The sequence below is a fragment of the Neopsephotus bourkii genome, unplaced genomic scaffold, assembly GCF_033783945.1.
Source record: "Neopsephotus bourkii isolate Nb327-2 ecotype Australia unplaced genomic scaffold, CSIRO-AGI_Nbou_v1 NB_580, whole genome shotgun sequence".
Lineage (NCBI taxonomy): Eukaryota > Metazoa > Chordata > Aves > Psittaciformes > Psittacidae > Neopsephotus > Neopsephotus bourkii.
Genome location: NW_026901081.1, coordinates 2,708,712 through 2,722,820, shown reverse-complemented (window position 1 = coordinate 2,722,820; position 14,109 = coordinate 2,708,712). Strand labels below are relative to the sequence as shown.

Genomic DNA, 14,109 nt, shown 5'->3' with positions numbered 1-14,109 from the left:
CTACAGGCCCTTGTCCCAAGCCCCTCTCCAGCTTTCCTGCAGCCCCTTTAGGCACTGGAGCTGCTCTAAGGTCTCCCCTTCAGGAGCCTTCTCTTCTCCAGGCTGCCCCAGCCCAGCTCTCTCAGCCTGGCTCCAGAGCAGAGCTGCTCCAGCCCTCGCAGCAGCTCCATGGCCTCCTCTGGCCTCACTCCAACAGCTCCACGTCCCTCTTGTGCTGCTGCCCCAGAGCTGGATCAGGGCTGCAGGGGGGGTCTCCCCTTCACACAGCAGAGGGGCAGGATCCCCTCCCTGAGCTGCTGCTCACGCTCTGGGGGTGCAGCCCAGCACACGGGGGGGTTCTGGGCTCAAGCGCTCACTGAAGCTGGGTCATGGGGAGCTTCTCCTCACCCAGCACCCCAAGTCCTTCTCCTCAGGGCTGCTCTGAGTCTGACCTCTGTGCTTTATGGACTTTGCTTTCACACGCTGTCATCAATGAGGTGGAAGCTGGCCTCTAAGCCAGTAAATCCTGGCTGCTTGTGGGTTTCTATCTCTACTTTCTCTTTCCCCTGGCTGCCTGTTTTTATGCCTGATGACCTTTGTTCTCGAGACTTTTTCCCTGTGGGCCTCACAGGCTCAAGGGAGACATGCAAATCAGTTCATTATGTCAGGCCTATTTGTGCAAGAAACGAGGTTAATAACAGCCTGAGTAAGCCAATGAAGGCAAAGTCCCAGGGAGGGAAAAAATTATCTCCAGTGTATGGATCACTTTAAAATAGGTAAAACGGCAGCAAAGCCATAGTGAGAAGTAGGATCCTCCCAAAGGATCTGTTTAGAAGCAGTACATACTGTGTTAAAAGGATATGTTTTTCAGTGGTCTGACACACTGGGTTCTGTTCTAGCAACCCTCCACGGTTGAGTTACAAACAGGCAGATGAATGTAAAACCAGCTGAAAGATCGCGTCTGCTCGTGCTCACAGTGTGGTGTGTGTAGTTCCTGCTGTCAGTTTTACTGAGGACAAGTCTCCTTTATTAATCTTACTCATGCTAGTACCCAAGAGCTGCTGACTGATCACCCAGCAGTTGTAGCTGTCATCAGTGTATTAGCAGGCTGCTTTAGTTCAATGACTGAATACAGGGTCGTGGGTAAGACTCTTGTATGAATCCCAAAGTTTCAAGTTCAAATGGTTGATTTTGCAATATAACCCTTAGAGGTATGTTGGATAATTAAAATGAGAGAAAATTTTATTGCCACAAGGAAGAAATGACATGAGAATGTTTACTTCCCCAGCTCTTGCATGAAAAGGCAGCTGACAGCAGCAGCCAGTCAAGACTTGGTTCATTGAGTGCAGAATAAAACCCAACTAGACCTGTCTGATTCCTCCCCTTTCTCTCAGGATCTGGGCTGTTCTTACTGGTAGCTTTGTAGAACTGGTTAACCACCTCCCCTCCCAAACCTCCTAACTATAAAGTCTTCAATTTAAAAACTACTGGCATATAGATTAAGATGCATTCAGAAGAAACCACCTCATGCTACAAAGAGGACTTCAGGGGATGGTACCTATTGGTGGTGTTCTCTTCACTGGAGGGTGTAAAGGGGGTATGTGGCTCTTTCACTTCTTTACCTGTATTGCAAATTCATTTATTAAAAGAGAAACATCTGGTAAGAGTTACATGAAATCAAGTTCCACATGATTCATCCCTATGTGCTGTGTCTATTTTACTGTGTGATCTCAGGTGAAGTAGTTTGGGGGTTTTTTTTTGCCCCAAATGCCCTTTTTGTGTGTGTGACTACAGAACTTTATGGTACTTTATTACTGCTTTTTCCAACCAACAGAAACATTCACCCAACTGCAGTGGGATGGGACGGGGCAGAGCCTTCCCAAAGGAAGTGAGGAGTTACTTACCTGCATTCAGTTATTAGTGCTGGTCCTACAGACTGTTAATATTGGTGTAAGGTGTCTCTAGAATAGAGCTATGGGGCCTCTTCTAGGGAACACTGCAGCCTTTCTTCCTCTCCTGTGTTGCAAGGAGGAGTATGATGAGGTCAATGGAAGGATAAAATCTTCAGCTCCTTTTTTATGCAGGTGCCTTCTATGGGAAGAAATCCAGCACAGTTGTTACAAGGACTGAGTATGTCTCTAAAATGAGCTTTGCAAACTGTTGTAATAAACGTCAGCAAATGGCACTTCTGGTTAAAGTGACAACGTTGCAGTGTTTTAACTGTCCTTCACATTCCTAGGGTTTAATGGTGGCACGTATCTCAAGATCCCAGTGTGCTATTACTAAAGTGTTTGAATACAAAGTTGGAAGTCAGAGATTTCAAACATGAAGTCTGGAAGTACAGCTGAAAGGTGGTGTGGACGTTGAGGTCAGCAGTTTCCTGGCAGCTCCACATCTGCAGATGTTGAAGGTGTTATTTCAGTGTCACTGCTTGGTGTCAGGATTTGATGGCTCAGGAGATCCGGGGGAGGATTTCACCCCATATAAAAGCCACAAGTATTGTACCTGGAAAAGAGAAATCACAAGGGTGAGTTTGTGAGCAGCATCTGTTTAGATAACCACATTGGTTTTAGGGGATGTCAAGGGGTACAGCACAGTGAATTGGGCTTTTTGAAGAGTATGTTTTGAAGATCATTCTAGTTTAAAGTTTATTTTGAAGCTGAAAAATACATTATAGAGACTATGGGTTCTTATTAAGAAACACAGAATATCTCAAGTTAGGAAGGACCCAGAAGGATCATAAGAGTCCAAAAAAGGGCACCTGCATACAGTTTAAGACCTTTTTGTTTCTCCTGGAATAAAACTGTATTCTGTCCCAGAAATGAGTGTCAGGTTGACAGCACTCCTCACCCAGAACTTGTACCTTATGAAGCTCCCTACATCACCAGAAAGCTTACTGGAAGGGATTATAGGCAAAAGTCCTTCCCTCTGAGGGTGGTGAGGTGTGTTTTCTTTAATGATGAATCACTGTTGATGAATTGTTATAGACTGTAGCATTTCTCCCTAATCCTGTTCTAAATCCCTCAAGACATGGTTCCGTTTGAGTTAACATCTGATTGTCTGAAGTCAAAAATCACCTGAAGGCTTTGTGCAGAGCAGGATACATCTTGCTGAGTAAGTAGGAGATGGTGTTTGAGAACACCTCCTCTTTGTTTAGATCACTTGCCAAAACCTTCGATCCCAGGCACTTACAACCTGGAAAAGCTCCAAGTGATTTCAGGTAGACATCAGTCAACACACACAAAGCTAAACCTGGAGTTTTATAAGTACCATGTGTTCTGTCAGGACCAGGTGATGTTCACACCAGCTTTGCCTACAACACTTCACTAGCAACCAACTGGAACAGCACACAGGCTTTTATCTTACTTATCAACAGCTTGTTCATACCCTGCTTGGGTATCTTAATGTAGCAAAATGATATTAAAGTGAATTTTAGTTAGCCTAAAACATGTCTCCGTTTTTGACACAAGCAGAACATGCACAGATATAAACTCAAACAAGAAGGTCTTTAACTGGTGCCCTTTGAGATGTTTCCTGTTTATGTTTCATGTCCTCTTGTACCTTCCTTGCCGTGGCACCCCCTAATAGGATTAACAACCAGGGAATAACTCGGGATTAGCAGACAGCTTCTTTATATACCCCCTACACAGCAAGCTCAGGAGCTGTAGGAACTACCTGTGAACAGCCAACAGCACGGAGCAGTTTCATCCGCACACAACTCAAAATCAACAGCTTCCAAATTAAAACTGTCATTTAAGTTAGAGAAAATCTAGTTATACATATTGCTTATTCTTGAATTGAGAAGAGATTGTTTCCAACCACAACTGGGGGAAAAAAACAACAGAATGAGAACTGCAACGTTTAGACACTATGGAGATAAGAAAGATTTGGTATTATAACATAATTGTGAAAGCATTTTTAAGCACTTGTGCTAATACCTATGGGGTTTTTTAATTACTCATCCCTATGTTCTGTAGCAAGACAGAAACTGTGCTAACCAGGATGTTTTTCTTCCTGAACTTAATCAGGCTGATACTCACTTCCAGGCCTCTTCTCCTTTTAATACTCTGGTGGAATCTACAAGTGGGCCCTTGGTCAGTGGGAGCATTTGCAATGTACCTCAAACAGGCTGGACTGTAAGACCAAGGTATAAAGTCCCAAACAACAGGCAGCTCTGAAAGGATCTAGAGTAAATGGCTTTTGGTTTATAACTAACCAGTTAACCCTACCTAAACACTAACCTTTTCCCACATAGGACTGTGCTGGTGTGGTTGGTTGGTAGGCACATTTTCTTGCCCAGAGTGTCCCAGAAGTACTTAGACTTTGAACATAGAATCAGCTGGGTTGGAAAAGATCTTTAAGGTTATCAAGTCCAACCATTCCCCAGCACTGCCAAGTCCAGCAATAAACCATGTCACTGAGGGCTTCATCTACACATGGCATCTAAACTAAGCAATGATTTAACCTAATATGGTTGTTTCTTAAAATGAACTTACTGTAACAGCAGATACTATTTTGTCAGTGAAACTGGTGTTTAGAACTCAGTCTCAGATGCTTGAGTCACAACAGAACACTACAGCTGCTCCACACAGAGCATTACACAGGTTTGAAATCCACAGCATGCGTGTGCAGAGTAAACCCATGATTCTGAATGACTTCTACATAAATGCCTCCCATGGCAGGGGGTTGGAACTGGATATCTTAAAGTCCTTTCCAAGCCAAACCACTCTGTGATTCTATGATGTAATTGACTACGTTCTGCAGTTCATTAAAGCAGCCTATCAAGTGAAGAACACCAGTTCCTGATTTCTGAACCAGGTATGGAATAAGCCTTCCTCACATACATAAAGTATGAAGAACTTACCCAAGGACGGTGCTACCCAGTATACTAGCGAGTAGCTCAGAAACTTCTCATAGAAACAGTGTGGGTGCAATGACAAAGCCAATGCTGGGTTAAATATTGCTCCTGTGAGATTTCCACCTGCAGTAAAATGCAAACAATATGGAATCAAATCTTTATTAACAATTATTCTAAATTAATACTGAAATGCACATACACAATACTAAAAGCAATGTACATCCTGCAATAAAATTAATTAGCAGAAACTATTTGAATGGATAAACTCTTCTGCGTTACTTACCTGATGGCAGGGTTAAGAGTTAACTTTTATTCTAAAATACCTGAAGTGTAGACTGTAACCCCCTTTATCTCTCCCTAGCAAATACTCTTTAAAGAGATGGGTTTGGCTCATGCTGAATGTTTCTGCTGATAAGCTCTTCTGGTCTGTAGCACACTGTTAGAAGAGAAGGGGGAATGGGTTTTAACCTGCCAAAGGAAAGACTGAGCTGAGCTCTTAGGCAGAAGCTCTTCCCTGTGAGGGTGCTGAGGCGCTGGCACAGGGTGCCCAGAGAAGCTGTGGCTGCCCCATCCCTGGCAGTGTTCAAGGCCAGGTTGGACACAGGGGCTTGGAGCAAGCTGCTCTAGTGGAAGGGGTCCCTGCCCATGGCAGGGGTTGGAACTGGATGAGCTTTAAGGTCCCTTCCAACCCAAACCAGGCTGGGATTCTATGAAGTTGTTCCCTGCCCCAGGCCAACCCCCCAGTTTCTATCCTGGGCATGATGTGCTGTGGTATGGAATATCCCTTTGGCTAGTTTGGGTCAGGCATCCTGTTTCTGCTTCCCTCCTGGCTTCTTGTGCCCCTCCTCAGTGGCAGAGCATGAGAGACTGAAAAGTCCTTGATTTAGATGTAAATGAAGTTGCCTCGACATTCTCTAAATAACTAGATCCAAACACATTACGTTGTGGGGACTAAACTGTAATTACACAGCAGATGAACCTGCAGATGTTTCCATTCTGACACATGTTCCTCTCATCACAGTCATGCAGGAAAAGCATTACAGCAAAATCCTCTGTATTTCTGTATTATGAGTTACTAAACACCCCATATCTGTTTTATCTGATCCCATCAAATCTAATTGTGTTTAGTTTCTTAAAGTTCCTTCTTGATTGTCCCCAGATAAGCTCTGCACTCCCCCTGTGTACAAATACCACCTGCTGTAACCCTTGTTTGTATGAGCATCAGTTGCCAAAAGCTTTAGTGAGGTCTTTGCCATTTTCTGTTCTATTTCTCTCTATAGAATATAGCCTCTACATACAGATATTTATACAGAACTGTCTCCTTATGATTTCTTTTACTGTTATTCCAGGTCAGGAAGGTTTTAATCTTTGTTGATCTACTGAGTTTACTCTGGTTTAAATGCGTTCTCCAGTGCAACTCACATTTACTGCACACTTGCACATTTAGTCTGTGACTGTGCACTCGACACATGAAGAACTTCCATGGTTGCCAGGGAGGCCATCTACAGTCATTCCATCTACTTCTGAACTCACTGCTTCTGCTTTTATAGCCGCAAACAGACATTTAAGAGTAGAATTTCATTATCAGGATGCAGCTGCTGTTTGTGAACATAAAACAGACGTTTAGCTGCTGTATTTCTTCAATATTCATGACTAATAACGACTGGATTATCAACCATAGGCTGGGGCCACTTGTATAATCATATTTTAAAATGCTTTTTAGACATCTCAGTCTGTGCACCAGACTTCACGGCAAAAGAGGTGTAACATTTATGTTGTTGTACACAGGAAAAAAGATGAAGTAGTTAGTGCTCCACACACGAGAGTCATTTTAACACCTGAATTTATTAAAGGCAAACCCAAAATTAGGAAGAAACTTGGAATTTAATATATATATGTAATTTTTACTGTGCTATTTTAGGCTCAGAAAGATTTAACCAATTTCATGCAATTCTGACTTCATTGTAAAACTGCTTCTAAATGAAAAAGCCCTCAAAAAGGTGTATTTACACTTTGGCCATGCCAAGTGCAAGGTCCTACACCTGGGTCGGAGCAATCCCAGGCACAGCTACAGGCTGGGCAGAGAAGAGATTCAGAGCAGCCCAAGGAGAAGGACTTGGGGGTGCTGGTCGATGAGAAAATGAACATGAGCCGGCTTCAGTGTGCGCTTGCAGCCCAGAAAGCAACCGTATCCTGGGCTGCATCAAAAGGAGCGTGACCAGCAGGTCGAAGGAGGTGATCCTGCCCCTTTATTCTGCTCTCGTGAGACCTCACCTGGAGCATTGTGTGCAGTTCTGGTGTCCTCAACATAAAAAGGACATGGAGCTGTTGGAACAAGTCCAGAGGAGGCCACGAGGATGATCAGGGACTGGAGCACCTCCTGTATGGAGCCAGGCTGAGAAAGTTGGGCCTGGTTGGATATAAGGAAAAAGTTCTTTACTGTGAGGGTGCTGAGGCCCTGGAATGGGTTGCCCAGGGAAGTGAATTCTCCATCCCTGGCAGTGTTCAAGGCCAGGCTGCACAGAGCCCTGGGTGACCTGGTTTAGTGTGAGGTGTCCCTGCCCATAGCAAGGGGGTTGGAACTGGATGATCTTAAGGTCTTTTCCAACCCTAACTATTCCATGATTCTATGATTCTATTTTTACTCTTATTCTAATTAAATATTTTCCCAAAGGAAATATCCAAAGATAGTCTTTAGCAACATGTATATGGTCTGCATCCTTAGCTTCTGAATCACTCCCTTCATATGCAAAGACATAATGTTCTCTTTTCCCTTCTAGTTTGGAGAAGAAACAGCAAATGCAGAAATGGAGCTTTTCTGCACAGGTTGTGCTGTAAAAATTTGGTCTGTGTAAGACTGGATGTTAAAAAAGATCCAAATATTTTTAACTAGGAAAAAGTAGAAAAAACCCTAAAGGAACGGCTTGAAATTTTGCAGCTCCTGTATAATCTGACATTATTTGTTGCACACCCAAGTACCAATATGGGGTACACACAACAGTGACACGTCAACATTTACTTTTTCCCCCACCTTTACTCAGTCACCATATAAATGTAATTGAATAGTTTTGAGCCCTGCATGTGTATCAATACATTTGGACTGGGATAAGCCACAGGGATATGGGTATCCTTCAAAATAACACCCAAACTAAATTGGAATTGGAGATACTCTTGCTTACAGCCCCTTTTTAGACACCAATTCTTCCACCTACAGCTTTCAAATCCATAGTAGAACATAATTCATAGAATGAAATGTGATGTATTATGGCTGAGGTGTATTTTCTAATGTTTCTGGTTCATTTATAAGTAATAAGCACAGGCCCTGAAGGCACAACTGATGGGGTCTTAAAATCAGAGTGTAAAACCCAAATCAACATGGTTTTATATTGTAGATTTAAGGAGAATGGAGTGTATTGTGGGGAATGTGTGTGTAGATGCGGGAAAAGGAAAAGATCTACCAAGAAAGCTTTGAGAACCTCTTGGTGTCTAAGTACCTACCTAACCTCCCACTGAAAGGAGATCTGTTACAGTCCAAGCCTGTGACTTCATCACAGGAAGAAATGCATAGCAACAGCATTTTCCCACATTTGTTATAACAGCTCCATGATAGGAATCTCTGATTTTGTGCCTTCCTCTAATTCAAGAGGCTTCAATCAACATCTTAGGAGTGAAGAGGAAACACCCAAGTTCACGCCTACAACAGGGGAAGGACAGCACTTTCCACCTTTCCTTTTGAAGCTGAGTGTACAGCAGAGTGCAAACCCCAGGAAGCTTGGAACAGAGTGAACGAGAAAGAATGAGATTCAAAAGAAGTGTGGCCAGCAGGTTAGGGGAGGGGATTCTCCCCCTGCCCTCTGCTCCTCTGAGACCCCCCTGCAGCCCTGATCCAGCTCTGAGGCTGCAGCACAAGAGGGACGTGGAGCTGTTGGAGTGAGTACAGAGGAGGCCATGGAGCTGCTGCGAGGGCTGGAGCAGCTCTGCTCTGGAGCCAGGCTGAGAGAGCTGGGCTGGGGCATCCTGGAGAAGAGAAGGCTCCTGAAGGGGAGACCTTAGAGCAGCTCCAGTGCCTAAAGGGGCTGCAGGAAAGCTGGAGAGGGGCTTGGGACAAGGGCCTGTAGGGACAGGCCAAGGGGAATGGCTTGAACCTGCCTGAGGGGAGACTGAGCTGAGCTTTTAGGCAGAATCTCTTCCCTGTGAGGGTGCTGAGGCGCTGGCACAGGGTGCCCAGAGAAGCTGTGGCTGCCCCATCCCTGGCAGTGTTCAAGGCCAGGTTGGACACAGGGGCTTGGAGCAAGCTGCTCCAGTGGAAGGGGTCCCTGCCCGTGGCAGGGGTTGGAGCTGGCTGAGCTTTAAGGTCCCTTCCAACCCAAACCACTCTGGGATTCCACTAAGTATGGGATAATACTAGGTTGAGGATCTGCTCTCTGGAATGCATATGCATTTTTATAGTAGACTTAACGCTCAATTAAAAGAAATGGAAAGAAAACTGTCCACATAGCACAGGGTGTTCTGTACACAAATACAAACTCTGCATGTTGAGGAGGGCAAAGGAGGTCTGATGATTCCTAGAAGTACATGGGGATCAATTGCACTGGACAGTCGTAACAAGTCCATGTTTATGACAAGGAAGAGAAGGAGGTGCACAACCTTCCCCTGCTAGAGAAATGTCTGAGTCCAGCCTGGCCAGTGACAGGGGCATGAATCCTTTTCATGAACTGGCAAAGAGAAAGCCCATGTGACACATATTATTTTATATGACTATTTGCTAAGTAAGAAAAGAATGTTAAGAACCAGGAACCTAGCCTTTTACCCTTGTAAAAGAGGGAGGATGACTTTTGGCTACACTTTAAATGAGGAATTCAGAAATATATTTGATGTGCTAAAATGTACTGACACCTTCCCTCTGCCTTCAAAATTAGTATTAGGAAGTAGTTCAAATTGCCAAGTTAATGCTTAGAATTCTCTATGGGTTTCTTTTAATCTTTCAGGTATTGGCTAATTTCAGGTAAACGTAATGAGTAAAGGGGGTTTTTCATTAATACAGCTGAAAATTCACCTGTACTTTATTCTACTATATACTATTATGGTTGATAGCATAATACAGTTAAACCTTTTACACCAGATGTCAGGGACACCCCAGATGTTCACTGGTAAGAGAGTGATTTCCCTCTCTCATAACCGGATTTGATCATTTCCTAGATGACTGTGATGGGGGTTGTAGCACAAGCACTTCTATAACCACCCCTCTCCCCGTACCCCAAACTACAGAATCTCCTTCCCAGTACACCCTGCAGGGTGCCAAGGGACACAACTCTGGTACTCACTGGGGGCAACAGGGAGCATCAGCTGTGGAATGAAGTTGGGACTGACTCCCCTCACCACTTCCTTCCCACTCATCTGATGCTGCCCAAGTAACAGTGTTGCTGCACTGGGAAGCCTGAAGTGGCAACCAGGCAGAGGCAAGGACATGGATACACAGGGCACCACAGAGACACCAGGCTCTTGTCAATGCCACCATACAACAGGCACCTGATTTATATTCCCTTTTCTACACCTGGTTTCACGAAGTATTCTACCATTTCTGCATGTATGCTACAGATGATCATTCCTGCTTCTGCTGTGAGGATTTAACACAGTTAAATCACACTGCTAGGAATTATGCATTATTTAAATGCAGAACTTATGCCACATCACACCCGTCCGTACCCTGCTGTTGCACAATCCATGCTGTTTTCCTTTTGCAATGCCTTTAGGAATCAGCGCACACTGAAATCTCTCACGTTGGATCAAGTTGGGTTACGAAACGATCCTTCACTGAGCTATTTTAACAGTGTTGTGTGAAAACCTTTCCTTGTGGATTTGACACTATTTTACATTCAAACCTCACTTCATTCTTAGCCCCACACCTGCCTGGAATCTAAATCAGGGAAACTTTACATAAACTCTGCATATGTTGGACCAGCCTCTCCTTGATGCATTGTAGTGAAAGAACAATACTTTTACATCTTACCGCTTTCAAGTCAATAACCCCCCTCCTTCTGGTACAATTTCACTGCAGGAACAGAGAAAACCAAAGACTAACCTGCATACACGAGCATGGTGATGAGAAGAGCCATCAGATGCACTCTGTATTTGGGGTTAACTCTTTCCGCTCGCAGCAAGGTCAGCTGGAAAACGGCAGAAAAGAGCAGTTCTATGCAGAACGCCTGCATCACTGTAGTCTGCATGGGGCTGCTGCAGCCCTGTGCGAGGGCTCCGGAATGCGCCTCTGCCATCCCCAGGCTCCAGACACAGCGCATGAACACCCTGGCGAGCCCCGCGGCCACGAACTGCGCCGCGATCCTGAGTGCCCCCGCCTTGGGCGCTATCCCCCCGCTCCACATGGGCTGCAGCGTGCCGCAGGGGTTGCATGCGCTGCCGCTCAGGGTCAGGCCGTGCAGGACGGTGAAGCCGTAGGTGAGGCTGAGCGCGACGTGAGGCTTCGGCTCCACGTTGGCGAGCAGGCAGAGCTCGTTCGTGCAGGCACAGATCTGGAAGGTGCTCAGCAGCTCCGTGAGGACGGTGAAAAGGCGGCGGTCCGAGTACAGCCGGCGGCGGAGCAGGCTCTTGCACAGCCCCACGGCCACCACGACGCTGGCCATGAAGAGGAGCGAGACCCCAGGCCCACCGCCAGCCATGGCGAGAGGCTGACAGGACGGAGGGGTTCACCCCGCTACAGCCCCGCCACCTATGGAGAGAAAGCAAGCAGGAGGAGGGAGGGAAATGCCCACCCCTTTCCCTTGCCAGCTTCGGTCCCCACCTGCTCGGAGCCTGCGAGGCGCCTGACTCACCCGCCGCTTGCCGGGAGCAAAGGGCAGGGAGCCGCCTGCACTCGGGGGGATCCCCGCGTCCTCCTGGGAGGAGAAAGGGCTCCCTCTGCGGTGCTGAAGATGACGGGGCGGGAAGAAGGGGGCTCCGCTCTCCCTCAGCGGTGAGGCGGGCGAGCTCCCCTCAGCCAGCCGGAGAGCGGAGCCGGTTAAGGCGGGTCCCGGCTGCCGGCGGAACCGGAGTCGAGCCCCAACCCGTCAGTGGAGCCGGCGGCGCGGCCTCCCCGTCGGCAGCGGTTGGAGGGGAAGCTCCGTCCCCTCAGCGGGGTGAGGGGAACCGGCCCCCGCCTCCTCCTCAGCCGGGCCCGCCGGCAGCGAGCGGGAGGGGAGCGGGAGCGCGCATGCGCGGGGCACGAAATGGCGGGGGGGGGACGGGAGTCGGGGTGTCTGTTCGGTCCCGCACACGGGACGGCGGCGCTGAGGGGCTCTGTGTGTGTTAATTCACGTTAATGAGTAATTAACAGGCCAAGGGGAACGGCTTGAACCTGCCCGAGGGGAGACTGAGCTGAGCTCTTAGGCAGAAGCTCTTCCCTGTGAGGGTGCTGAGGCGCTGGCACAGGGTGCCCAGAGAAGCTGTGGCTGCCCCATCCCTGGCAGTGTTCAAGGCCAGGTTGGACACAGGGGCTTGGAGCAAGCTGCTCCAGTGGAAGGGGTCCCTGCCCGTGGCAGGGGTTGGAGCTGGAGGAGCTTTAAGGTCCCTTCCAACCCAAACCAGTCTGGATTCTATGACCCTATGAAATCCAGAGCCATCAACACATCAGGTCTTGGTAAGTTTGGGAGTAAAAGAGCATTGGGGAAGCCCAGCTTCCAAGAGGATCATTTGGCTGTGACAAACAGGGATGTTTTTACCAGGAGGGGTTAAAACCAGCAGTTACAATGATAACGTAAAGAGAGGGAAGGCGAAACTGGCAGAGTCGTTCCTATCTGGCTTTTTGGTTTATACAAGATCAGATGTCAAGAAAGGTGACTGAGGTAAGGCAATAGACTTGATGGTGTTGGTCATTATGAAAGTCCTGAAGCACCTTCCTGAAGCCCCTGAATTGAAGCAAGTGCTTTTCCCAGCAAGGATGTTCTGTAGCTGTACTGTGGAAGAACAGGTACATAGGATCATAGAATCATAGAATGGGTTGGGTTGGAAAGGACCTTAAGATCATCCAGTTCCAACCCCCTGCCATGGGCAGGGACACCTCCCACTAAACCATGGCACCCAAGGCTCTGTCCAACCTGGCCTTGAACACTGCTAGGGATGGAGCATTCACAACCTCCTCGGGCAACCCATTCCAGTGCCTCAGCACCCTCACAGTAAAGAACTTCTGCCTTATATTTTGCAGAGAAGAGATTCAGAGCAGCCCTGAGGAGAAGGACTTGGGGGTGCTGGTCAATGAGAAAATGAACATGAGCCGGCTTCAGTGTGCGCTTGCAGCCCAGAAAGCAACCGTATCCTGGGCTGCATCAAAAGGAGCGTGACCAGCAGGTCGAAGGAGGTGATCCTGCCCCTTTATTCTGCTCTTGTGATACCTCACTTGGAGCATTGTGTGCAGTTCTGGTGTCCTCAACATAGAAAGGACATGGATCTGTTGGAACAAGTCCAGAGGAGGCCGCGAGGATGCTCAGGGGCTGGAGCAGCTCCTGTATGAAGATAGGCTGAGAAAGTTGGGGCTGTTCAGCCTGGAGAAGAGAAGCTGCGTGGAGACCTCAGGGCAGCTTCCAGTGTCTGAAGGAGGCCTATAGGGATGCTGGGGAGGGACTCTTCATTAGGGACTGTAGTGATAGGACAAGGGGTGATGGGGTCAAACTGAAACAGGGGAAGTTTAGATTGGATCTAAGGAAGAAGTTCTTTACTGTTAGGGTGGAGAGGCACTGGAATGGGTTGCCCAGGGAGGTTGTGAATGCTCCATCCCTGGCAGTGTTCAAGGCCAGGCTGCACAGAGCCTTGGGTGCCATGGTTTAGTGTGAGGTGTCCCTGCCCATGGCAGGGGGTTGGAACTGGATGATCTTCACGTCCTTTCCAACCCTAACTGTTCTATGATTGTATAATATGGGAATCCAGCGTGGTGTTATGTAGTGAAGCACAGCCATTTGTGTTCTTCCTGTTCTTGCAGGTTGCCAGAGAACACAAGTTATTGCCAGCCTGGTTTTGCACCTCAGACAGTTGCTTACGGCCAGTCATCAATGTGTCATTTCCAAACACAGCAATAGGGTGAATGTGCCAGTTCAAGGCACGCTCTCAAGGTGGAACACGGAAGTGTGGGCTGGAATTGGTTGTATTCCTAGGTACTTTTTAAGCGTAGTTGGCACCAACAGCACGAAGAAGGGGTCAAACAAACCCCAGTTCCCTGTACGACCGGCTCCAGCGGGTGTTTTACCTTCCCGGTGTACATAGAACCGTGGGTTTGACCACCAGAG

At 47.3% G+C, this 14,109-nt stretch overlaps 1 protein-coding gene across 1 annotated transcript; it reads right to left on the bottom strand.

Annotated features, from left to right (window-relative positions):
- Positions 1-1,709: 1,709 nt before the first annotated feature.
- AQP11 (aquaporin 11) lies at positions 1,710-11,694 on the bottom strand. The gene is made up of 3 exons (XM_061351373.1): positions 10,920-11,694; positions 4,844-4,960; positions 1,710-2,484 (listed from the first exon to the last, which is right to left on the bottom strand). Exons 1-3 carry the CDS (start codon positions 11,512-11,514, stop codon positions 2,432-2,434), a joined length of 765 nt encoding a protein of 254 aa, XP_061207357.1. The 5' UTR covers positions 11,515-11,694; the 3' UTR covers positions 1,710-2,431.
- Between the last annotated feature and the right edge of the window lie 2,415 nt (positions 11,695-14,109).

Bases quoted from the DNA above. Each gene is read 5' to 3' on its own strand.
- AQP11 (XM_061351373.1), bottom strand. From the start codon at position 11,514: ATGGCTGGCGGTGGGCCTGGGGTCTCGCTCCTCTTCATGGCCAGCGTC. The intron at 4,961-10,919 runs GTTAGTCTTTGG...ATTTTACTGCAG, and splicing joins CACCATGCTCGTGTATGCAG to GTGGAAATCTCACAGGAGCA. The intron at 2,485-4,843 runs GTAAGTTCTTCA...TCTCTTTTCCAG, and splicing joins CTGGGTAGCACCGTCCTTGG to GTACAATACTTGTGGCTTTT.